We start from the raw sequence: 24,437 nt of genomic DNA, 5'->3' as shown, positions 1-24,437 counted from the left end.
CTTTAAAAATCATCTTCTTGGGAACAACAAAGCCATGATCAGTCATATTTACATGGAAGCATCCTCACATAGTGTAGATTAAATTTTTTTTCAAATCATGACCCCAGGGGGTAGGGTGGATCCCAAAGGGAGATCAAAGTTCTACATAGGAATACATACTAAAAATCTTTTTCCCAGGAACACAAAAGCCATGATCAGTCATATTTATAAAATAAAAAAAAAAGCATCCTCGCAGGTAGTGTAAATTCAAGTTTATTCAAATCATGACCCCAGAGGATAGTGTGGAGTTACAATTGGTGATCAAGTTTTACATGAGAATATATAGGAAATAGGATCTTTTGATGAAGATCTAGAAGGCCACAGTATCTCAGGTGAGCAGTGTGGCCCATGGGCCTCTTGTTAATATTGCCACACTGGATGCATATATGTTTTTCAAATATTTCTTGTTTAAAACCGAATTAAATGCAAAGTGAGACTTAACAGATCAAAGGACAGAAAAATAGATGTGACAAACACTAGATGCCTCAGCCATATTTAGTACAGTGGGGGCATGAAAATGTTGAAAGTCTCTCCCAGCAAAGATTAAGGATATTGTACAATATCTAATCTTATTGATACTAATCTGAATGTAGAAAAGAAGACTAATTCTTTGACAAGTTTATTGAAAAACATTCTATTGCACCAGATTGGCATCACAAAACTCTAATACATAAGTAGAAACAACACAATTCACTGCTGAAAACATGGGTCTCTTTATAGCATTAGTTTTAATCTTTACACATTCTAGACTTAAACACTTTTGTATAACAGCCATACCAAACATCTACTGACGTAGATATTGATCAGACATAAGGAAAAGCTACATGGTTCAGATAGCATCTGGATGTATCAAGGCTATTTTTAAAAATACAAAATCCCAATAATTTGGCCAAAAAATCTAAAGGTAATACATTGAGCAAAAGTTCGAAGATTGACAAACAAGGTACAAACTCTGCACAAGATCTTTGATCTGTTTTACATACATTTGACATTGTACTTATCTTTCAAAGTCTTATTGGCTCTTTCTAATATGTACATATTTGTGTTTCATAAATTTTAATTATTTAGACATTTAATAGCATCAATGTGCCATTTGAAAATATTTTTCAATGACTTGAATAGAGAGGTTAAGTATTTTTCTCAATTTGTGCCCAGTATGTACACTAAAATAACACAGCTGTTTCATATTACTCAACAGTCTAAGCATTGATTAAAAATTAAAAAAAAAACAATTATATTGCACTTTCCCATTGAAACAAATAAATAAATAACAAAACAAAATAAACTGAGTGAAATGGCAAATTATTACATAACATTTTGTCTGAGTAACATGACTGATATAATGTAAGCTATACAATTTATTACAACTACTAGGGTAGGAGTTTATTTCATGTCCAAAGGGTCTCTTTACTTCCTTTTTTATCTTCAAAAATAAAAGAGTCAAACAGCTTTGAAGAACAGATGTGACGTGATGGGTAAGTTAAGAATTGATTCTAAATACCAAACAAAGGAAAATGACAATGTTGTCTTTTTTCTTCTGATATTTAAAAAAAAAATTGTAGAACAATATTTTCATCCTTGGACATCTTCAACTATTTTACATAATATATGTATATATACTGTAGTACATGTATATGACAAAATCAAAGTAAATATAAAATAAAGTTTATACACAAAAAGTAACTCAAACTATACATGATAAATAAACTGAAACTAAAACAAAACAAAATGTAAAAATATAAATAAAGTTTGGGAAATACAAATGAATGGTGGACTTGGCAGTGAATATGACTAGATTTTAGCAGGAACAACTGAGGTATAGCAAATACAAAGCAACAAAATCAAAATAAAATACCAGCAAATCAACGTACCTAAGGTCTTCAATTATAAATACAACAATGACTGGTCTACAAACATAGGGCAAAATGAAAATCAGACTGAGACAGCATCGGTACACTGTACATCATTAGGAAAAAAGTGATCAATTTCAAATTACACATTAATGAATGAAACTTTAATAAACATATATGTCCATATATTTAAGAATACATTTTAAATGATTTTAAGCAGTATATGACAATACATGTAACATATACAGATAGCATGGTCCAGCCATCCATAGATTGGTGCTTGTCATTTAAGAGACATGATATAACTATGATTTCATCATTTGTGACAAAATGTAATTTTTTGTTCTAATTTTTAATTCAACCTTTAATATTATAGTAATTCAACAATACTGCTACAGGGTACTAGTAGTGTTTTGAAAACCTTATGTACATCTTTGAATTATTTACATTCATGTATAATAAGAGGACCCTGGATATTTTAATGCTGTATATTTCAGCTTGATTGTTTTGTTTTCTTTTTGCGCAGACACAGTAAAATTTTTCTAATCTGGATACGACTCATTCCAAAGAATCTGATTGGACAACACTCCAGATCAGACAACATTTCTAATAATTGAATTTACCGACAGGGACTAAAAGTTATCATAATGGGCAAGATTACGGAATACACAACATCCAGATTAGACAAGTTTTACTGTATTATTATACACTACAATAACTTCATAAAAATATCACCTTGTTTTACTTTTTTATCAATTTTGGCATGTATAAAAAGACTTGTTGATTAAGGAGAACATAAGGGTAATAGCTACTCTTTACATCATATGTATAGTTATAATAATGTTAGTTCAAGACAACTTCTTCACAATAGAATACTTCTATGTAAGCTCAATCACAATGGATTTCTTGAAGAAAAATGCACAAGAAAATAAGAAACATACAAACCAGAAAACTAAAGGGACTTGTTTGTGTTTGGAACAACTTCTGAATACTGTATAACTACCAAAGTAGTGCAATTAATCTTAATAAAGCACATGGATTTATGATTTTTACAATGGTAAACATTGTGGTGTATTTCTCTCCATTCTTTCCCCGAGATGTTTGTTTTGGATTATCACAACTTGAAGGTTTTGGTGTTATTCTGCGCCATTGTGGAAAACTGCTGCACATTCTCTGCATAGGAGAACTTTCACTGTCTGTGACTGCAGTCACAACGTGGGCACACAAGAATCAGTCACAAATTCACAGCCTTACTTCTCTATCTTTTGAAAAACTCCCTGAAAATTCTTCAGTCTTTGAAGGCAGTAAAATACATGTATTTTTGGTCATGTGACTCAATACTTAACCAAGCATAGCACCTCAAAATGTCTTGGCATATCTTTCACACCCGTAAAACCTCACACCTCAGTCAACAATACTGAGTGATTTGCCAAGCAGATACCATACAAATTGATAAATAAGCATATGATATTGCTTTATATTAGCTGATATGCTTTAAATCTTTGAGAAATTGTATGGTGATCATTTTGATGGGTAAAGCATTTGACTTCTGTATCTTGTAACACTTCACTATTAAATGATTGAAGCTCATGAAGTGACATTAATGAATTATGTAGTGCAATAATTATGTAAAGCATCTCATGCCTGCTGAGATGACAATGGAGCTGTCATAGAGTGTCCATTACACCAGCGTGTAGTCCTCCCGGTAACCCCTGTCTCGTGATTTCTTCTGTCCCTTATTCTCCCCCTCCTCTGCCTCTACTGGACGGTAATGTCTAACAATGTAAGAAATACTTCATATTTAAACCTCAGGAACTATTTTTTCAATAAAATTATTCCTGCTTCGATCAATCATGGTATTTAAATGTTATTTATAAACACTTTTCCAAAATAAGTATTTTGAGATGTGATTGTTATATTCTAGGACAAATTAATAACTAAGCCTTCAAGTGAATTACATTCCCTCAAAATCTTTGGAATTTAGATGGAAGAACAAATTTAAACCAAAAACATGAGACCCATGGGCCACATCACACTAGAATCAACACCACAACATACAGGTCTACATGTTCACATGACTATGAACACTAGGTAAATAGTGCATGCTTTTGGGGGTAACAGTTGAAATTGACACCCCAAGGAAAACCATTGTCAACCGACACGTCAGCTTTACGTCAGCGTCAACTGTTACCCTAAAAAACATGCACTATATATTTTATTATACTGATTGTTTAATTGATTTAAGATGTCAGCAAAAAAAATTTGGAGATCGTCCTGAAGTCACGTTTAGAAAGCTTTCAAACTTCTGTTTTTCTCAAAGAGAAAGCTTCGAAAAAGATTTCCGACCTCTATATTGTTTATTTGATACTCAGAGACCTTTATCATCTAAAGTTTTGTTATTTCTGCACTCACAAGCATTTTTCGTCTGTTGTTTTTTGTTTTCAATCAAGCTACATTGGGCTCAAGCTTTAATTGACGTCAAGTTTATTCGGTTTCTTTCAAATGCACAACTGACGTTTGAGAATTCTACAGCGAACTGTTCGTGCATAATTTACCCGCAAGTGATATTTTCGTTGTGTTACCCGTTGTCAAGTGTGTTGCTAATGCTCAGGGTAACATTACAAATTGTTAAATGCGTCTAAACCAATCAGATTTTAGTATTTAACATGAAAGCATAATAATACAGGATACTGACCTGTTAAGAAGACTGACAGCTGCAGAATCCTCCTCCTCCTCATTAGGACTGGACATTGAAGGCTGAGCCACCGCCATCACTAGGGGGCGACTCTCGTCTGTCCCAGGGGTCTGTAGGGACAGATCATACTTCACTTTGGCATGAGGGGTTCTTCTCCCTAGAAAGAATGTTTTTGTTTAAATTCACGGCAAAAATTGTTACAATTAGCTTATAGGCATGCTTACTCAGACATATTTGTATACTATGCTTTACTGTACAGTAAAACACACTTACAGAGAACACGCTTATAATGAATTGATGTTTACAGCAAAGTAATTTTCATTCCTGTGGCTTCAAAACTTGTTGTGAACTTAACCTATATAACATATTACATTTATAACCAAGCAAAATCGTCCATCTCTGGCACTTTGTTATAAGTGTGTCTTACTGTATCTCCTCCACACAATTCTCCTTGTGCTTACCTCTTCTGTTACATACAAGCTGTGCTTACCTCGTCTCATTGGAGGTCTGTCTGACTCTGGGAACTGACTGTCCGGCATGTAGGACATGTAGCCCTCTGGGGGACTATGAGGGGACTGGCGTCCAGAAAAGGTGTAGGTAACCTCCTCACTGCTTGTTGTGCTTGTTCGACTATGTGTCCTGTAACCAAGGGATGTAACTACAGAGCTCCATTGTTTTGTAAAACTTAGGCATACATACAGTTTTAGAAGAGGGAAGCTCTTTAAGACTTGGGGGAAAAAAATCAGATTTCTTAATATTTTAACTCATGATTCCAATCAAGATTTTAATTTCATTTTATTATACCTCTATTAAGAATACTGAAATTTGATTGGCTTGTTAGAAGGCTTTTAAACTCAATAATGACTCCAAAAAGTACCATTTACAGTAATAATGAGGCCAGGTAAAATTAATCTTTAGATTCTCATCCCCGCCCGCCCCTCTCAAAGTGCCCCGCCCCGTTGTTTTTTATTTTGCTTTTTGGGTGCCAAACGTATTATTTTCATGCATTTTTATTCAGCAAGAATCTGGGTCAAAATTTAAGAGTTATCTCCCGTCTGTATTAAAAGTCGCGTGGCGCTATTTATAGCAAAAAAACTACGTGAAGAATGGAGAAAAATCGGCAATAAAAGCAGTTTAAATATGTAAGGAAAAGATAATTTGTTAGTAAAGAGAAGGCAGAAAAGCAAAAATAACATATAAACACATCTAAATACCATCACTGGCATGGGCAAGTTTTTAAAGAGATTTTAATCAAGTAAAAACAGACGAAGAAAATACACATGGTCAAGTTTTAAATAACGATCTCTAGATGTATGTGATTTTGCATTAAAAAAATAAAACATCGTCCAAAGACTTTAGAGAATAATAGTGCTAAGGAAATGTTAAATCTTAAAACTGTTCAGGCCTAGGCTTTTCAGTAGAATATTTTACAGATTTACACAATCCTGTTTTGCAAATATGATGTATTTTAATGTCGAACATGTCAAGTCTCAAGAACGATTGAATTATCAGGATAGTGTAAATCTGTGATATCTGTATATCACACAGAACAGGAGTTGTTGGTAAAACTATAAGGTATTTGGGAAAAGGCCGATGAGAAAACATGCATATGCAATTTATTAGGATCAGCACCTCATTTTGTTTGGCGTGTGCCGTATCCGTGTACTTGATAATTTGTTAATAAAACTAACGTTATATATATTTTTAATTTTCTATAACAAGAATCTTCTGTAGATATTTAAAAGAATATGAAAACAATAAAATCTATTCATATTGGCATTAACATACTGTAAAATTTACGTGTACGAATGTTTTGTTGATACTTTCAATTAAAAAATAAAAAATAAAATCCGCCCACCCGCCCCAATTTTTAAGCAAATTAGGATGAGAATCTAAATTTTAAATTTATATGGCCTGACCTAGGAATCATTGCACGTGGGGTATAATGACCCAGTCATTATAAATAATGACTGCTTAAAATGACCTGTTAATCTAAACTCCATTCAAATTTAAAAATTAATGCATACAGTAATGACTGTTCATTACAAAAAATGCCGTTATAAAAATATGTATAGTCTTTTTATGATACGGAATATGGCTGTTCTTTAGATGCGTCATAAAATTGATCATTTTCATTGAAACTTTCATTACAATGTCAAATTCAACGAATGCAGACTTGGCTCTTCTGTACAGTAAAAGTCTGCACCAGATTGTCATTGTACTCGGAAATGGTATTTGTGAATTTATAAAAGTGCATGTTACTGACAATCACAGAGTGTTTTAATAAATTGGCGGTGCAAAAACTTCAAGACTTGCAGGCAAAAAGTAAACAACTTCACTAGCGAATCCCGATCCCGATGAAACACTGATAATAACAGATCGTAGGTCTAATACGCAATTGATTATATTACTAATTAAGCCTACAAAAATTGTCTTAACTTATTTTGGTATAATAAAACAATTGATTACCCCTTATGAGTTCAACATGGCTAAATAAGGACCCTCGACCTGGCCCACTTGCTGACCTGACCTGACCTCGGCCGCTACGCGGCCTCGGTCAGGTCGGGTCACCTCGTGGGCCAGGTCTCGGGTCCTTATTTCACCATGTTGACCTCATAAGGGGTAATTAATTGTATAATAAATCAAAAATGGGTTTATGATGGTGCTAAAATAGAACTTGTAGAGTTCTTAACATTGGTTGTAACACATGTATCAGATACCAGAACATCATATTTTTATTTCGTTACCTTGGAACATAGCTTGGCACAACTTGTCTCTTTGCCAACTGTCCCCTCTGTTTATTTCGACGACCTTTGATTCTGCGAGGCTGCGTAGGCCTCTCATTTGTTTCACACTCCGTGGTGTCACTCTCAGCCTCTTTACGAGATCTCTTGATGGATGGCTTCAGATCACCTTATAATAGTTTAAAGGGCATTAATAGATCTGTTTTTATAATAAATTCCACTTTATTACCTACCACATCGAGCATTTTACACAATTATTGATTTACATTTCACGATTTTGAAAGCAGAATTTAACAAATTAACAATCTTAGTCACCTTACAAAATTGAGCCAATCAGGAAAGCAGAATTATATTTCTGAATCTAAATCTTACTTGTATAATGTACTTCACATGAAGCCTCCCTCTGTTCATTTGGTTTGGGAGGTGACTGTGTGAACTTAACAATACCAGGCTCTGTGCCCACTGAGCTGTCTGTGGGTTGTGAACTTGAGTCTGGTGGGGACTCATACACCACAGGGGGGAGGGGGTTGTGCTTAGCATTTTCCAGGGCCTCCAGAAGCTCGTCTCTACTGGAGGAGACAGTTGTCACACTGGATATAATGCTCTGCCTCTGGCTTCCTGTAATAACAATCCATCAAAACATCATCCATGTAAGTAATGAGTTGTCAGAATCATTATACAGTAAAATACAGACTTGATTTAGGGTTATTCCAAGTTAAAATTATCTAAAGGGGGTAGAATTCAATGATTTTTACTACCCTCATTTATAGAAAAGGGGCTCTGGAGATAAAGAACAAGAGGCCCATGGGCCACAGCGCTCACCTGAGTAACTTTGGCCTTGCTGTTTTTCACCTGATTTCTCTCCCCCCCCCCCCCTCATAGTACTTATTGTGGTCCCCCCTACCCCCGAGGGTCATGATTTGAACAATTTAGAATCTACACTACCCAAGAATGTTTCCACATTAGTTTCAGCTTTTCTGGCCCAGTGGTTCTTGAGAAGAAGATTTTTACTACATATTTCAATGTAAAACTTGGATTCCCTATTGTGGCCCCTTCCTACCCCCGGGGGTCATGATTTGAACAATTTAAAATCTACACTACCCCAGGATGCTTTCAAATAAGTTTCAGCTTTTCTGGCCTAGTGGTTCTTGAGAAGAAGATTTTTAAATATTTTTACTATATATTTCAATGTAAAACTTGGATTCCTTATTGTGGCCCCATCCTACCCCCGGGGGTCATGATTTGAACGATTTAGAATCTACACTACCCAAGGAAACTTCCAAATAAGTTTCAGCCTTTCTGGCCCAGTGGTTCTTGAGAAGAAGATTTTTAAAGATTTTTACTACATATTTCTATGTAAAACTTGGATTCCCTATTGTGGCCCCGCCCTAACCCCGGGGGTCATGATTTGAACAATTTAGAATCTACACTACCTCAGGATGCTTCCACATAAGTTTCAGCTTCTCTGGCCCAGTGGTTCTTGAGAAGAAGATTTTTAAGGATTTTTACTATATATTTCAATGTAAAACTTGAATTCCTTATTGTGGCCCCACCCTACCCCTGGGGGTCATGATTTGAACAATTTAAAATCTACACTACCCAAGGATGTTTCCACATAAGTTTCAGTTTCCCTGGCCCAGTGGTTCTTGAGAAGAAGACTTTTAAAGATTTTTACTACATATTTCTATGTAAAACTTGGATTCCTTATTGTGACCCCGCCTTAACCCCGGGGGTCATGATTTGAACAATTGAGAATCTAAACTACCCTAGGATGCTTCCACATAAGTTTCAGCTTCTCTGGCCCAGTGGTTCTTGAGAAGAAGATTTTTAAAGATTTTTACTACATATTTCTATGTAAAACTTGGATTCCCTATTGTGGCCCCGCCCTAACCCCGGGGGTCATGATTTGAACAATTTAGAATCTACACTACCCCAGGATGCTTCCACATAAGTTTCAGCTTTTTTGGCCCAGTGGTTCTTGAGAAGAAGATTTTTTAATGACCCCACCCAACTTTTGTATTTTCTTGATTATCTCCCCTTTGAACAGGACTTGGCCCTTCATTTTAACAATTTAAACTCCCCTTTACCCAAGGATGCTTTGTACCAAGTTTGGTTAAAATTGGCCCAGTGGTTCTTGAGAAGAAGTCGAAAATGTGAAAAGTTTACAGACGGACGGACAGACGGACGGACAGACAGACGGACAGACGGACGGACGACGGACAACGGGTGATCAGAAAAGCTCACTTGAGCTTTCAGCTCAGGTGAGCTAAAAAGGTGAATACATTGACCAGAAATTATCTTAAACTCAGCTGCAAGAACAAGTTGGGCACCAGAAAGGACAAGTAAATCAGTAATATACAGTGTATAATCAGTATTAATGTAACTTCTAACCTTTCTCATCTGAGCTTCCGTGGGAATGGGAGGGGCACTTCTGGGACTTGCTGTAGGAGCTGTGAGGACGAGCTGGAGCCTGGGTGAAAAGAGCATGAATCTGGTCTGCACTGGCATACTTCCTAGGACTCAGAATCAGACCTGGGCAAAGTTTCAACAATCTTTATATGGGTTTTGATACCCAAAAAGATGAATATCTAATGGCACTTCTTTTTTAATTCTAATAACATTTTTTTCTTTTCTGTATTTTAAGGGATCAAAGAAAGGACAGGGTAAAAAACCTAGATTAAAAAAATCTAAATCATCCTTTACCTTGGTTGTCATATCCCTCTGTTGTCTTCAATGGAATCAGAGGAGGGTGAGGATCCTTCGCTACATCTCCATTGTCTCCCTTGGCATGAAAGAAAGGCACATACGGCTCTGATGGGGAGAGTATCTGTATAAATATACATGAAATTTATTTTTAAGACACAACATATACAAATTAAAGAAAAAGGTACAAGAACAACTCTCTTTAAGTAGAGAAGATATCATTATATATTAAAAATGTACATATATATAAAAAGTAATGTAATGCTGTGTATTTAAGAGGCAGTCCACCGAAAAACCAGACAATGGGTGGCACATCGCATGTCATGGATTTTAATTATTTTTTGCATGTAGACTTATTAAAGCAAGTGTTTACACATGACAACATTAAAAAAAATTTTAGTGCTCCTCTAGTCCTATTTTTGGTAAATGCTTAATTTTAAGTGCAAAAAGGTCAACATAAGGGTAAAAAAAATTACTACGTTTTTATTTTGTTTTATATGTAACAGATACTCAAAAGCTGGATGCGTCGATGAATATTATTTATAGCATAGACTCTTATCTTTCATTTTATTAATGAATAAGACTCCAATTTATACTTCTTTAGAAAAAATTATATGGTCCAAATTTGAGTTAAGCAAGTAACTTTTTGAATTCAGTATCCAATTTTCATTACGTTATAAAACTCAATACATTACAAGGACAGGTTTTTTTTCTTAAGTTATTATGAATACAAAGTACAAACTTTTGAATCACTCAATAAAATCAGTGGGAACAGGTATATTGAAAGAAATAAAAGGAGTCAAATTTACCTTCTTTTTTTTTTTTAATAATTTTCCCAAATGAAACCGATCCCGACCAGAATTATATAAAGAAAAAAAAATACTATAATTGTAATGTTAAATTTGGCCCTTTTGTTGTAATATGAGTAAATACTTACTTGATTTATTTTTTTAACATGTTATATAGGTGGCAGGTGCCTTTAGTTTGATAAATTTGTTAATTTTGCATTATTTTCGATCGGATCGGGATCGGTTTTTACTGTAAATTTAGAAACATTTCCTAAATTTGGCTCTTCATTTTAATTTATCAGAAAAATATGCTTGTCTTTTATTTCTTTTCAGTCGGTTAACTGTTTTTAAATGAGTGTAACCATAGATTCAAATTTATATATTATTTAAATTACTAATGTCTTTTACATACATGAAGATAACATGTAAAACATCTGATTGAATTCTTAATAGATACTCGGTATTTAAAAAAAAGTATTTGTACATGCATTATGCAACAAATGAGAGCAGACAGCTTTCTAGCTTTATTATTTATCTTATTTCCAAGTAAAATTTCTTTTTTATTTCCTCAGGAATTAAAGAGTAAATTCTATCAGTGGCGAAATTAAACTTGCCTAAATACAGGAAATATTTTTATGTGTACAGTCTCGACTTTATCCAAGTTTTTTCTTACCTGTCATCTGTAAAGCCTTTTCCTCTTTTACAAAATTTGATCTTATATAAATAAGAAAATAAGTTCTTTCATATATAGTATCATTATTCAAGCGCCGATAAACCGCAAGCAAAAAGCAGGGGGGGGGGGGGTGTCATGACATCATTATTTTTAAAAATTGGTTTCATGAACGTGAAAACATTTTAGAATTGGCCAACATAGTCACATGTTTAAACTCCATATTAAATGTGAGTGTGTGATTGTTTCAATCGCCAAATTAAAAAAATAAGTAAAATTAAAAAAACGAAATGTTTCACTAAACCATCTTCCGTTTTAGTGCCAAATTATAGTGGGGAGTTCAGCAGTAGTTTAACCCAATAAATATATTTTTATAACTTATTTTTCAGGTTTTTTTTTCATTTTTAATAGTACTTCGGATTGTTTATTTTAATTTGACTGCATAGATAAATATATTTAAGTTTTTACAAATATCATGAAGTAAACATCTCAACTTCGTTGAATTAAGTGTTGCGTAAATCTAAAACATTCATCATTGATTCCCAATTTTATAAGAAATGTTCATGATAAACACTTCATTAATTATTTTTACGCATATCCTAGTAAATCAGTTAAAAAAAATTAGTTCTCAGACATGTATAAAATTACTTATCAAAACGTCATCTAGCTGAGACGCCGCCCGTGTATAAAATACATTTTGATATTAAAATATTATTTAACATTTAGAATAATGCACTCTGAAGAGTAATTAAACAGAAAAAGAGAAATCATTTTTTTAAAAATCTTTTTCTTTACACTTTTACGCAAAGAATTTACAAACTTCTCTGGAAACTTGAATCTATTTCATTGTGACGCAATATTATTCAGGTATATGACGTCACTGATACATCAATGGAAACGTGGATTCAACCTGAATAATAGAGCCAATTTTAATCTAAATATTACGTCTGGAGGCGAAAATGAATTATATTTTGAAAATAAATTATTTAGTTTTTTGCTTAATTATTTTCTTTAGTGTATCGATTCTAAATATTTCACTAGGATTCCGATAAAAAGGTGTTGAGCAGATTTACCGATGCCACGGGAGATAACTCTTGCATCGCAAAATTTCATAAAAACGTCCTTATATTTTGCCAGAAAACTACTATCAAAAGTGTTTTTCCCACCGATTTTATTTTTTAAACAAAAAGTTGAAATATTTCTAGATTTAGTTAAGTGTGAATTATAGTCCTGTTAAAAATGTATTAGAAATTACAGTTCTTTGTTTCTGACCTACATTCAATGGTTTACATAGGGGCCTTCAAAAACACAAAACACAAGGATATTTTACTAAATAAGCAATTATCAAACAAATCTTCAATTACATTATTCCTTTTGGGCTACATTGATATTGTTTTTAATAAAATATCAAATATTCCTCACATTCGATGTGCCGCCTATTAATATAATACTGCCTGGTTTTTCGGTGGACTGCCTCTTAATATGTAAAACTTACTTTAAGGAATTATATTTTATTTTTTGCCATAGTCATGAAGTCAATATGTCCAAGAAAGATTACCCATCAGCTACTGAAATACTGCCAGAAAAGAGTACATATACTGAATAAATAACACAATCTGCCATGACAACTCACTGCTTTCTGGGCCTCTAGTTTCTGTAGACTGATGTCGTCAAACTCGGGTGATTTCTCCCGTTCTGGAGGCTGCTGTTCTTTCTCCATCATCACCTGTTTCACCTGGTTAAATGTAGCGTAGGGGTTGATGTTTCCATCATCATCTGTAAGAAGAAGTTCATATTTTATTTGCTTTATTTAGTAAAGTTAATGAGAGTTTTACAAGTATGCTTGTGTCATTCAGCTTTGAGGATTTCAAATTAAAATTCTATTGATATTCATAAAATAGATATCATAAATTCTCCCTGAACAGAAAATGAATGAGATAATCTCTAACAGGAAACTACTGTGAGCCAACTATTTTGCATATGCAAGAAATGTTCCCAAGATTCTGTACACCTAATTGTCACTGTGAACCAATGTGTGACATTAACAAAATACTGTAAAATCACTTATTTTTGTGGGGTAAAACTTTTGTGGTTTGACGAAAAATTATTGGTTCAAGGGGATTTTATTTCATGGCTGAAGAAGTGTTGAGTTGTTATATATAAGAAGTTTTACATTTTGTGGTGGACATGAATTTGTGGCTCTCTTCATACCTCAAACACAATGAAAATTAACACCCCCACAAAAATTAGTGATTTCACAGTAAGAAAGCTAAATTGTGAATATTGCTGGTCAAAAACTGGTTTTTCAATTGAATAAAATGAAGCTATTAATTATTTCTTACAGTAATATAGAGTTACCTGATCTGTTGATGGAGCCATTATCACTATTAGTTTTACTGGATCCATTGTTCAGCCATGTGGGACTGTTGTTATGGAGATTTTCATCCGAATTAAAGGAAATCAGGAGGTTAACATTTCTCTTGCCATAAGGTTCGCTGTTCCCTCCTTCAAAGTCAAAGTTGAAACGTTTGTCAAGGTCATTCATCAGGGAAGTTTCTGCTGTTATGTCTCTCCTCAAGTTTGAAGCGCTCTCTGGAAAAATCATACATGTGGAAAATAGAAATAAATTTCAACGTTTCTCCTTCATCTTTCACCCTTCTTGGTTTACAAGTATAATTATTATGTATACAGGGTTCGACACTAACATTTTTAAACTTTAGTCCGGCCAGACTAGTGCTTCTTTACTTTTACTAGTCCGCACGCAATTTTATGAGTCCGTCAAAAAAGGAAACGTAAATGTATTGTAACGATTCATTTAAAAATAAACATTACAATGTACTTTTTATACTTTTTTTAAATAAAGGAAGTATTTATTTACGTGAAGTGTTTTATTCCACAGATTTGTTGAAATCTTCATATCAAAAAGTACAATTGTATTCCCGATCTCATTCTTCATCTCTATACATCCAAAACCTCTGACATCTTTCTTTTATGTTTCATATTAAATCATGATTGCTGAAACCTTTAACTTCATATTAACCAGTCATAAAATTAAGCGCTGAATTGACTCGGAATACCTACCTAACTACCCGCCAAGAAGCTAGAAAGCTAAAAAATAGACACGCGGGGTTTTTTCAGTAAAATTTGTAGAGAATCAACCATTGGTAATTTATTCATTTTCTTTTCCAGAAATTTTTATTGGTCTGTTCGACTAATTAGCCACAGATTTTCTATTGAAAATGTATTAGTCTGAGACTAACGTCTTAACATTAGTGTCGAATCCTGTGTATATCTTTAAAAATGAACATCAGTGGGAGTAGACGAAACTTATCACACATGCATTAACTTATGCGTTTTCATTTTTCCTCTAGAACTAGACAGGACCAATTTTAAAAGATTCAATTTTCGTGTTACCTTTCATTTGAATGAGTTCCCTTCTCCGCCTAAGGTAAAGTAACACAGCGATGATGACTATAAGGGAGACAACTATTCCGAAGCAGAGAGGAATCATTATATACGTCTTCTCATAGAAACTGCTCTCTTCTTTCTTAGTGATAAACAATGGTGTGATGGTCCCTAAATAACACATCAACGATATGACAGTTCTGGGAAGACGCAAGTCAAGGTTTCATAGAATAAAACAGTTTTTCTTTATCTTTAAGCTAAATTCAAAATTACATTGCAACTGAATTCTAAATATTTTTCAAGGCAATATTTTTTTATCACATCTAAAGAGGACTACACACTGGAAAATAAACAATTTTATACATAGAAATTTACCTACATGTATATAGAATCAAAGATTCCTCTCACCCCTAAAGAAAAATATGCATAGGCTTTTCACAGGATCAGTACACCCGATATATCAATTAACTGTTAATTACTTCTTGTTAATGAACTTACTGCCATGATAAGTGAGTGTGGCAAACTTCAGCTCACTCTCTGTTGAACCAGCATCGCTGTGAGCAACGACCTTCATCACATACCAGGTCGCAGGGTGAAGGTCCTCTACTGTATGTATTGTCTGTATTAGAAAAAAGAAAACATACCTCTATCTAATAAATACATTTACATAAAAGTACACTGCATCAAAACTTGATTAACATCAACAGTGCACATCAACATTGCATTTCCTAACGTTTTTCTTCAAAATAATTGCCATATCAGCATTAATGGATAAAACAAGCGAGAATGAATTTTTAATAGTTAGAAAAATAAATGTTTTCAAATGTGGTACATGTAATTTTAATTTGATATACATTTTCTATTTGAAGGCCCCACCTTATTGCTTTGAACATTATTAGAGGCTTCTGTCCAGGAGGTATCCTCCCACACTTTATATTGGACAGAAAAGAAACGTATAGGGCACCCTGATGTGATCCATGTAGTGAGGTCAAGGTCAACTGAAGTCACATTTATGACCTTCAAAAGCATACTTTGTGGGGGCATAATTGGTGCTGAAAATAAATAGCAAACACATGTACAGATTGTAAACATTTTGATAAAGCACTTTTGACATTCAGCAACTCAGTTTTTATGCACAAATTTAGATACACAACATCCAAGTCGTTATGAATTGACAATAAATACGTAATTTTGGTTCGTGTTTAGACTTACTTGAGCCATTGGTTTTGACAGATATGGTATCACTGTTTGGGCTGTACCCCAGGCGATTCAGAGCATTGATGTAAAATTTGTATGTAGTACCACACAAAAGTCCTGTCACAGTCTGGGTGCGATTGGTAGGACCAGCGTCAATCTTTTGCCAAGTTTCATGATCTTTTTTGTGGTGTATTACAAAGCCTTGAAAAGCATTTAAAGGTTAAAGACATATTTTTTAATACTCTTCCTACAACCTCCCCTCACCCCATGTCAACAACAAAAATGTGAAGAACTATTATCTCTTGTCTCTCATATATAAAAGAAGAAATCATTTTTATTAATAAATAAACAAAATTTAAGTTCAATTTATACAGGAACAAAAAGAGCTAGAAATTCTGTGTAATTTTTACAGATATATAGTAAGATGATACGAAATGATTTCTAATGGGAGTTGTCTACCTTGGATTGGGCTGCCACCATTACTCCCTGATCTCCAATTGATTTGAATTGTAGATGTTGTCGTAGCAACGACATATAAACTGGGTGGTTTTGGTGGTGCTGTTCAAAACATAAAATAACATAAATTAGACATCTATATTATATAGTATATTTTTCTTGTTATAAATCATAAGTGGAAAAAACCCACAATATAATCTGAACTTATTGTTATAGCAAACATTCCTGCTAGAAATTATTATATTCAAAAGGATTTATCTTCATCTCAGTACCTACAGTTTTTTTTTTTCAAAACAAATATTTTTCATAAATAACTTATCTGGAATAAGTTTTCAGACTGAAAAAAAAACCTTTAGTTTTTGTGAAATTAAACATGAGAAAAAGATCCAAAATCTATAATAAAAAGCATTCAAACTTCATCATCATGCAGTCATGCAATGATACATGTATATCCATCATAAATGATACATGATACAATATAATCTTGAGCATATTACTATGAAAAATGCTTTTTATCTTAGAAAGTTTTAAGAAATCAACACTTATTCTTATCTTGTGCAAAAAAAAAAAATATTCTATGATATTGAAATATCTACATGTATTACGTTTTAAAAACACAACATCCAGTATGGAAAATTGTATGATACATGTATTTCAAAACTATGATTAAATATGATGATGTTAAGGAGCAGAGAATGGTTTGGAATAGCTAAGAAGGGGGGGGGGGTAATTTAGGAGAATTTGAATTTGATTAATTAGGAATAAATAATCAGGCAATATGATTCACAAACTAACATCGATATGGAATAAAAACAAGAAAACTTATCCTTGATTTACTCACTTGCTAATTTATCACTGACTGATCAAGTCAAAAGAAAAGAAAATCAATCAAAACTGTCATAAAAATGTGACAGCTAAAAATATCCATTCAAGCAAAATCTCATCATTAGTATGAAAATTTGAAGTTTTCTTTTTTCCTTTTTACCTTGAACACTAATCGCATAATTGACTTCATCTGAGCCATACTTGTTGGTGGCTCGACAGGAATAATTTGCTGCATCACTTCCCAGAACTCCATTGATATGCAAGGAGCCATTCTTGAGAATCTGAAGGCGCTCACTCTCAATAAATCTTCTACCTCTACAACACATAAATAACACATTAATGAAAAAATTGTATGCCTAAAAAATTAATATTTTTCTGATTTCTGATAAAAGATTGCTAATGCATTTATATTACAATGGACTCTCCGATTATTATGCTACATGCACATATGATAAAGAATTCAAATATTTTATTTCTATAGACTACTCATATCTGACTTAATCAGAACTTCTGTATTGTGTCACCTGATTTTCCATTGTATGCTTGGAGAAGGATCTCCCACCGCTAAACACTGTAAGGTTAAAGTGTGTTGCCATGGTATCAACATCACAGCTGAGAAACTGGCAATGCGAGCAGCAACTAATAAACAAATACATCTCATTACTCGATACTTGTTCTTATTAGTAAAGAGAATATAAAATTATGAGAAGACACTACCAAAAGTAAACCAAGCACAGAAATTTTTCTTGCTGATTTTATTCCTGCACTAAATTTATGAGGATGATTCATTATACTTTTCTATGATTTTTACCATACCTTTTTCTTGAGGAGCAGCACTGACACTATGAGTTCTCTCCCCTTCTCCGATGATTGTGTTAGCTGACACCTCGAATTGTATCTCTTCATTCAGGGAAAGATTACTCATGTAGTATGAAGTCTTAATGGGAGGTAACTCTACTTTCTCTATCATCTTTAAAAGAATTTAAAGTAGAAGATAAACAACTGATGGAAAACAATGAAAATCAAGAAACACACATCCTTAAAATACAAATGTTTAAAAGAGCAGAGAATTTACTCATGTCTAAGACAATAAGCAAGGAGACCTTATAGAAGAGTTTACAAGCTTTAACAAATCTGACCTCTGTAGAACTGCTATTGTAGACATAGACATTGTACTTGGTGAGAATTCCGTTGCTATGGAGTGGTGGTTTCCAGGACACCATTACTGTGCTGTTGTTGACAGGAAGAGCCTTTATGTCAGCTGGCCTCTCTGGAGCTGAAAAACCATGTATAATCTTAGATAGTCTTTGGGGCATTGCAATTTTTCATGATATAACTGGACATTCTCTCTATGTACAAAACATCACGAAAGTTTGCCAAACATAAATTCCAAAATTGTGCAATGCAGCAAAACCTTCACTTACTATAAGCAGTTATCATACTTTAGTGCCTTTCGTTTTGCTTCCTAATTTATGTAAATGCTAATACATGATGAAAACTAAAACACAACAGAAATCAGACTCAAGTGAGCAAATTCATAATTGCACTAATCAGTTGAAGAGGAATATTGCACTAAATATCAAGTGCGCTAATTTGTAAATTTACAGTACATCCTGCTGCTCCCTACCATCTTGCTGTGTCAGGACAAACAGTGGAGAACACCGCACACCCTCCCCCTTCCTGGTGAAGGCCAGCACCTGAAGGCTGTAGTTTGTGTATTTAGACAGACCCGTGATGGTGGCCTCCAGCTCTGAGGACACCACAGCATTGGCATCACTCTCATCTATAAGATCAAATAAATACTATCAGCAAGATCCATATTAAATATCACTGCATCCACAATAATTCATGTAGATACTCTTTCTTGAAATCATTATTGTATCACTTAATTTAAAATCATGAATAAGCACATATCTATAAACACTGTTATGTACCTCTAAACAATTGCAACAACTTCTGGTGAAGCATTTTGAAAAATACCAACTGCTTGTAGATGCAGATTTGTATATAAAGAAATATTCACCAAATGTACAAATGTGTACAAATTACCTTCATCAAAGCGTACAGGTTTGTAGTAGATCTTGTATCCTTGTAGGATGCCATGCAGAGTGAAGAGTGGGGGCGGGGACCACACAACCTTGATGCTGCGGGAATTAATGGCAGTGGCCTGTACTCCTTGTGGGGGCTGGCTAGGAACTGTAAAAGCAATCAATTACAATATCATGGATCATATTTTTAAAATCCAGATTAACAAGTGCTTTGAAATTATCACACAAAATTTTTTCTTTAAAAAGTTATTAGCACTGTTTGACATTCTCTGCCTTTAATAATTGTTTATGAAAGATCCCAGTCAAATAAGAAAATAAGATAATTTGTGAACTGACCATCCTCCAGTGTAAAGACCTGTGAGTCTGGGGATGGCGGGCCCCTTCCCTTCTGGTTATAGGCCTGAACATGGACTGTGTACTCTGTAAACTTCTCCAGATTATGAATATCTACAGAGGGCAGGAATTCACCATCGATGGATTTAGTAATGTAGATAAATCGTGATTGGCTGTCTCTCTCCTTGTATCCGATGTAATATCCCTGGATTTCACCGTTCTGATTTTCTGGCAGAGGAGGCTGTCATTGAGAAAAAATGACATTGAGATGGGTTATACACAGAACAGAATTTACACTGTTTTAAAGATGTTCATATTTCATTGTCCCTGGTAGGATGTACTCAAATCAAATCTTTAAATTCTGAATTACCATCCAAGATATCCTCAAGGACTCTGACCCTATAGCTTTGACCTTGACCTCTGTAGGAGGTCCAGATGGTTTTTCTTCATCTAACTTAACTAAGAGGCTCTTGCTGGCATTACCATAACCAATGGAATTGTTGGCCACAACTCTGACCTCATAGACATAAGCTGGATGTAGGTCAGAAATAGACGTAATCAGCTGTAAAGAACTCACAGTCACATTGGGAATTATGCCTTGCCACACAGCTGAAATGAGAACAATACACATGGTCACAATGAGGCTACTAAGAGGAGCAATTTGAATTTTTATGGCTCCAGTGAGATCTATTTGTGTCTAACCTTTTTGTACTTTGTACTGAACTGCATAGAAGAGAATGGGACTATTTCCATCATAAGGAGCCTGCCATTTGACTTTTATACTGCGGCTTGTCTGTTTGATCAAGGTCAGGTTCTTTGGGGGCTCTGGGGGTTCTACAATCAAATTATGTTCTGAACTAAGACAATACCATCACATTAAGTTCTGAAGAGACCAATTATCTGTTTTGACAACAATATTTCATAACATATAAGAAAAATTCTTACCCAGAACCACTAATCTCATGGCTAGGACTGCATTACCAAACTTGTTTTTGGCTGTACAGACGTAGAAGCCTGTGTCCCCCCTTTCTGCTGGTCTCAGGGTCAAAGTGGACAACTTCCCTCTTGATGTAACCACAGTGTTGACAATTCGCCTTCTACAAACAGAATTAAAGTTCTTAGAATTAGACAATGCTTTGTCTTGAGAACATTTAGGAAATAGTTCATACTTAATTAATACATACCGTATATACTGGCCTATAAGTCGTTTTTTTGGAAGTTAAACTTTGGTCCAAAACTCTTTATCAGACTTATATGCATATTATAAAAAGATTGGTATTTTAGCGGGTCAGTCCCTCTAATTTAAGCTTAAAAAATATAACCGACTTATAGGCAGACCGACTTATAGGCGAGTATATAAGGTATGTACATGTGCATTGAAAACTGAAAGCGTACTTCATAACCAATTCCTTAAATAACTCTTGTGATTTCTACTTGTGAGAATCTGCCCTTTCCCTCACCTGTCCATACCAGCGGTGCTGAGAGTTTGTGAGTTGAAGCTCCACGTTACAGACAATGGCTGATCTCCAATCGCCTGACAGTCCAGAGTTTTGTTCTGACCCTTTATCACTGTGTAGTTCTTTTCCTTTTCATCAAAACGAGCGGGAACTGAAAAATCAAACACAATTCAAGGTCACCTGCTTTGAAGTTTGTGTAAATAAAATACAAACTGTGAAATATATTCAACAATCCCAGTTGCCATATGAAAGAATACATGGATTTACTTAAGCTAGTAAGTTTTACACTGTATTGTAACAATTAATTCTCTGTTACTTCAAACAACACTTTAATGTAACTATATGTTAAGAAAATTTACATAACTATTCTGATTTTAAGAAATCTCCTTTAAATATACACTGTAATGTCAGCTAGAAGTAGACGTACTATGAACTCTTAGGAAGATAACCTTGCTGAGTCCTGGTCCCACGTCATTGTAGGAGTGACAGAGATAATACCCATGATCCTCTTCTCTTGCCCCTCGGATGATTAATGTCCCATTGCTGAGCAGTTGTTTAGAGGCTGTTGTAGCTGTGTCATTTTCTACATAGTTTATCATTCGATAGTGTCCTGGTCTGCTTCCTACAATAAAAGATACTAGTGCATTTGAACTTTGGTATCTCAAACACAGATATCTCTAACACCATTGATATGTCGAAGTGATTGGGAAGCCCTAACCACGTATATTTAAGTATTTTACCCTTGATATCTCAAACCCTTGGATATCTCCAAGTTTTTCTCGGTCCAATCAAGTTCGACATAACGAGGTTTGACTGTAATTCTTATGTATATTTTAACTGTGTTCAAAGAAAATCTATATCCTAAACTGTGCACAAAGAAAATCTAACACACAATAAAGTCAAAATGCAATTAAATGACAACAAAAGTACTTTTGTGCTTCCTTAAGTTTAAAAGCAGGCTGTGACTCTCATTTGAAACAAATCATATGATTATATCATAAAATTTTTAACATATAGAAGCAGATATCCTTGGGTTTACTGATTTTGGACTGACCACACACATGATCTACAACAACAAACCTAGAGCCTTTTTCCAGGTGATCATTGGTTCAGGTGTACCAGTGGTGAGACAGTCGAGGGATACGGAGTTCTTCAGAATCACAAAGGAATCCCCTGGCTCCATAACCCACCGAGGAGGTACTACAAAACGACAAGAAAAATAAAGAGAAGGAAGTGAAACCTTTCATATCTCTTGTACCCACTGATAGTGCAATGTGCTGTTGGTACCAAAAAAAAAAAAAAAACCATTGTTTCTATAATAGAGAGGTTAAGCATATGACCGTGCATGCCTACGTGTACATGTAGCTAGGGAAATCCCCTAATTTACTGTGATTTACTTCATCAGTTTTGCATAGCGCATAATTCTACAAGTTGTACACAACATGTAGATTCAAATGTACACATAGGAAAGAACGTGTAGCTTCTTTAACTCAAATTATAGAATATATACTTCTCAGGCGGTGTTTGTTGTGATGTTGAGCATTAATACGTTCATCTATGTATCTTTTTTCATCAAAGTCATAGAATTATTTGATACAAATGGATTGTAAAGTGACTTGTTGAAATAACGTTTTACATGTACCGCTACATGTACAGTTTGTTAAACAGAACTTGTACTTGTAAAAACACTTGTAGGTTTACACGCACACACAGACACACACTGTCAAATACTTAACCTCTCTAATAACTTACCATCCACATGTAGTGTAGCAGTGTAGTTTCCTATTCTGTCTCTATAATAACTTACCATCCACATGTAGTGTAGCAGTGTAGTTTACCATTGTGTCTCTATAATAACTTACCATTCACATGTAGTGTAGCAGTGTAGTTTACCATCGTGTTTCTATAATAACTTACCATCCACATGTAGTGTAGCAGTGTCGTTTACCATTGTGTCTCTATAACAACTTACCATCCACATGTAGTGTAGCAGTGTAGTTTACCATTGTGTCTCTATAACAACTTACCATCCAAATGTAGTGTAGCAGTGTAGTTTACCATTGTGTTTCTATAACAACTTACCATCCACATGTAGTGTAGCAGTGTAGTTTACCATTGTGTCTCTATAACAACTTACCATCCACATGTAGTGTAGCAGTGTAGTTTACCATTGTGTCTCTATAACAACTTACCATCCACATGAAGTGTAGCTGTGTAGTTAGTAGTAGCTGCTGCATTGCTGGCCCTACAGGTGTAGTTTCCATTATGTTTGGGGTTAGCATCTCCTATGGACAGCATGGTCATATAAGAATTCAGCTTCTGTACAAAATTAAAGAGTAGTCAGTCTGACAGTAAAATTTGATACATTAGATACTTTAAAAACAGTACATCATGAGTAAAGCAGGACCTTTTCTAGAAAAGTAATCTCTTTTCTTATTTATGACAGTAAACATCTATATTTTTCGCACTATTTTCTGATTACTGAGACACACTTTTGTCTACTGTAGATTACTTATTTTTAGAGAGTACTTATTATCACAAAATGGCTCTTAACGTCAAATCGTGAGAAAAATAATTTGCAAGTGGACAGTTTATCAAGTGATTTTGCATGGATTTTAGCACCATTTTGTCACAATAAAAATAAAATCGGGTAATTTTATTTCTCATGTGGTGTTTCTTGTGAAATTACGCAATAATGAATTCCTCGTGTACATTTAGGAATCTACAGTATTTATTAATACCATATAGAAACTGTACCTGTATGTGGATACCCATATCTGGAGGAATAATTTCTCCATCTTTGGTCCACACAATGTCCAGTGGCTGGTCACCAGTACTGACCACACAGGAAACAACTATTCTGTCTCCTTGTTTCTTTCTTGGAAATCTAAAAGGATCAATCATTGGGGGTTCTGAAAACAGAAAGTCAAAATATAAGAATAACACAGACTCTGGACATAAGATCGATCAGTAGGTATATAACTAAAGGCTATGTAATAATTCAATGACAACAAATAATATTGATGCAGATCCCAATTTTATGAAAAACCTGTGTATGCATTCAATGATAAAAATACATACAAAGCTATGTCACCTCTTATTCTATGCTTAACTTCATACAAATATAATTTAGTGTTAAATCCAGAACCTAAAAAGGGCATGGTAATCCAATAATCAAAAGGGCACTTTACGCCATGACAAGTTTTCATGAGGGCACTTTTTTAACG

At 34.3% G+C, this 24,437-nt stretch overlaps 1 protein-coding gene across 1 annotated transcript in view; it reads right to left on the bottom strand.

Annotated features, from left to right (window-relative positions):
• Positions 1-645: 645 nt before the first annotated feature.
• The window catches only part of LOC133179164 (cell adhesion molecule DSCAM-like), a 54,767-nt gene continuing 30,975 nt past the window's right edge, over positions 646-24,437 (bottom strand). The window contains exons 10-39 of the mRNA XM_061313937.1: positions 23,968-24,122; positions 23,403-23,529; positions 22,291-22,410; positions 21,638-21,832; positions 21,214-21,361; positions 20,699-20,850; positions 20,456-20,587; positions 20,124-20,362; positions 19,757-19,994; positions 19,422-19,568; positions 19,000-19,155; positions 18,512-18,648; positions 18,189-18,342; positions 17,897-18,011; positions 17,533-17,687; positions 17,389-17,406; positions 16,551-16,649; positions 16,107-16,292; positions 15,771-15,946; positions 15,393-15,513; positions 14,904-15,065; positions 13,848-14,081; positions 13,123-13,265; positions 10,032-10,155; positions 9,720-9,860; positions 7,701-7,946; positions 7,332-7,497; positions 5,075-5,223; positions 4,585-4,741; positions 646-3,664 (exon numbers count right to left, since the gene is read on the bottom strand). Of these exons, the coding sequence (XP_061169921.1) occupies positions 3,571-3,664; positions 4,585-4,741; positions 5,075-5,223; positions 7,332-7,497; positions 7,701-7,946; positions 9,720-9,860; positions 10,032-10,155; positions 13,123-13,265; positions 13,848-14,081; positions 14,904-15,065; positions 15,393-15,513; positions 15,771-15,946; positions 16,107-16,292; positions 16,551-16,649; positions 17,389-17,406; positions 17,533-17,687; positions 17,897-18,011; positions 18,189-18,342; positions 18,512-18,648; positions 19,000-19,155; positions 19,422-19,568; positions 19,757-19,994; positions 20,124-20,362; positions 20,456-20,587; positions 20,699-20,850; positions 21,214-21,361; positions 21,638-21,832; positions 22,291-22,410; positions 23,403-23,529; positions 23,968-24,122 (4,586 nt within the window). The 3' untranslated portion in view covers positions 646-3,570. The remainder of the gene's footprint in view (positions 3,665-4,584; positions 4,742-5,074; positions 5,224-7,331; positions 7,498-7,700; positions 7,947-9,719; positions 9,861-10,031; positions 10,156-13,122; positions 13,266-13,847; positions 14,082-14,903; positions 15,066-15,392; positions 15,514-15,770; positions 15,947-16,106; positions 16,293-16,550; positions 16,650-17,388; positions 17,407-17,532; positions 17,688-17,896; positions 18,012-18,188; positions 18,343-18,511; positions 18,649-18,999; positions 19,156-19,421; positions 19,569-19,756; positions 19,995-20,123; positions 20,363-20,455; positions 20,588-20,698; positions 20,851-21,213; positions 21,362-21,637; positions 21,833-22,290; positions 22,411-23,402; positions 23,530-23,967; positions 24,123-24,437) is intronic.

The sequence above is a fragment of the Saccostrea echinata genome, unplaced genomic scaffold (genome assembly GCF_033153115.1).
Source record: "Saccostrea echinata isolate AGI-Se365-2 ecotype Australia unplaced genomic scaffold, CSIRO_AGI_Sech_v1 ptg000004l, whole genome shotgun sequence".
Lineage (NCBI taxonomy): Eukaryota > Metazoa > Mollusca > Bivalvia > Ostreida > Ostreidae > Saccostrea > Saccostrea echinata.
Note: the sequence above shows the minus strand (reverse complement) of the source record. Positions and strands in the feature narration are given on the sequence as shown.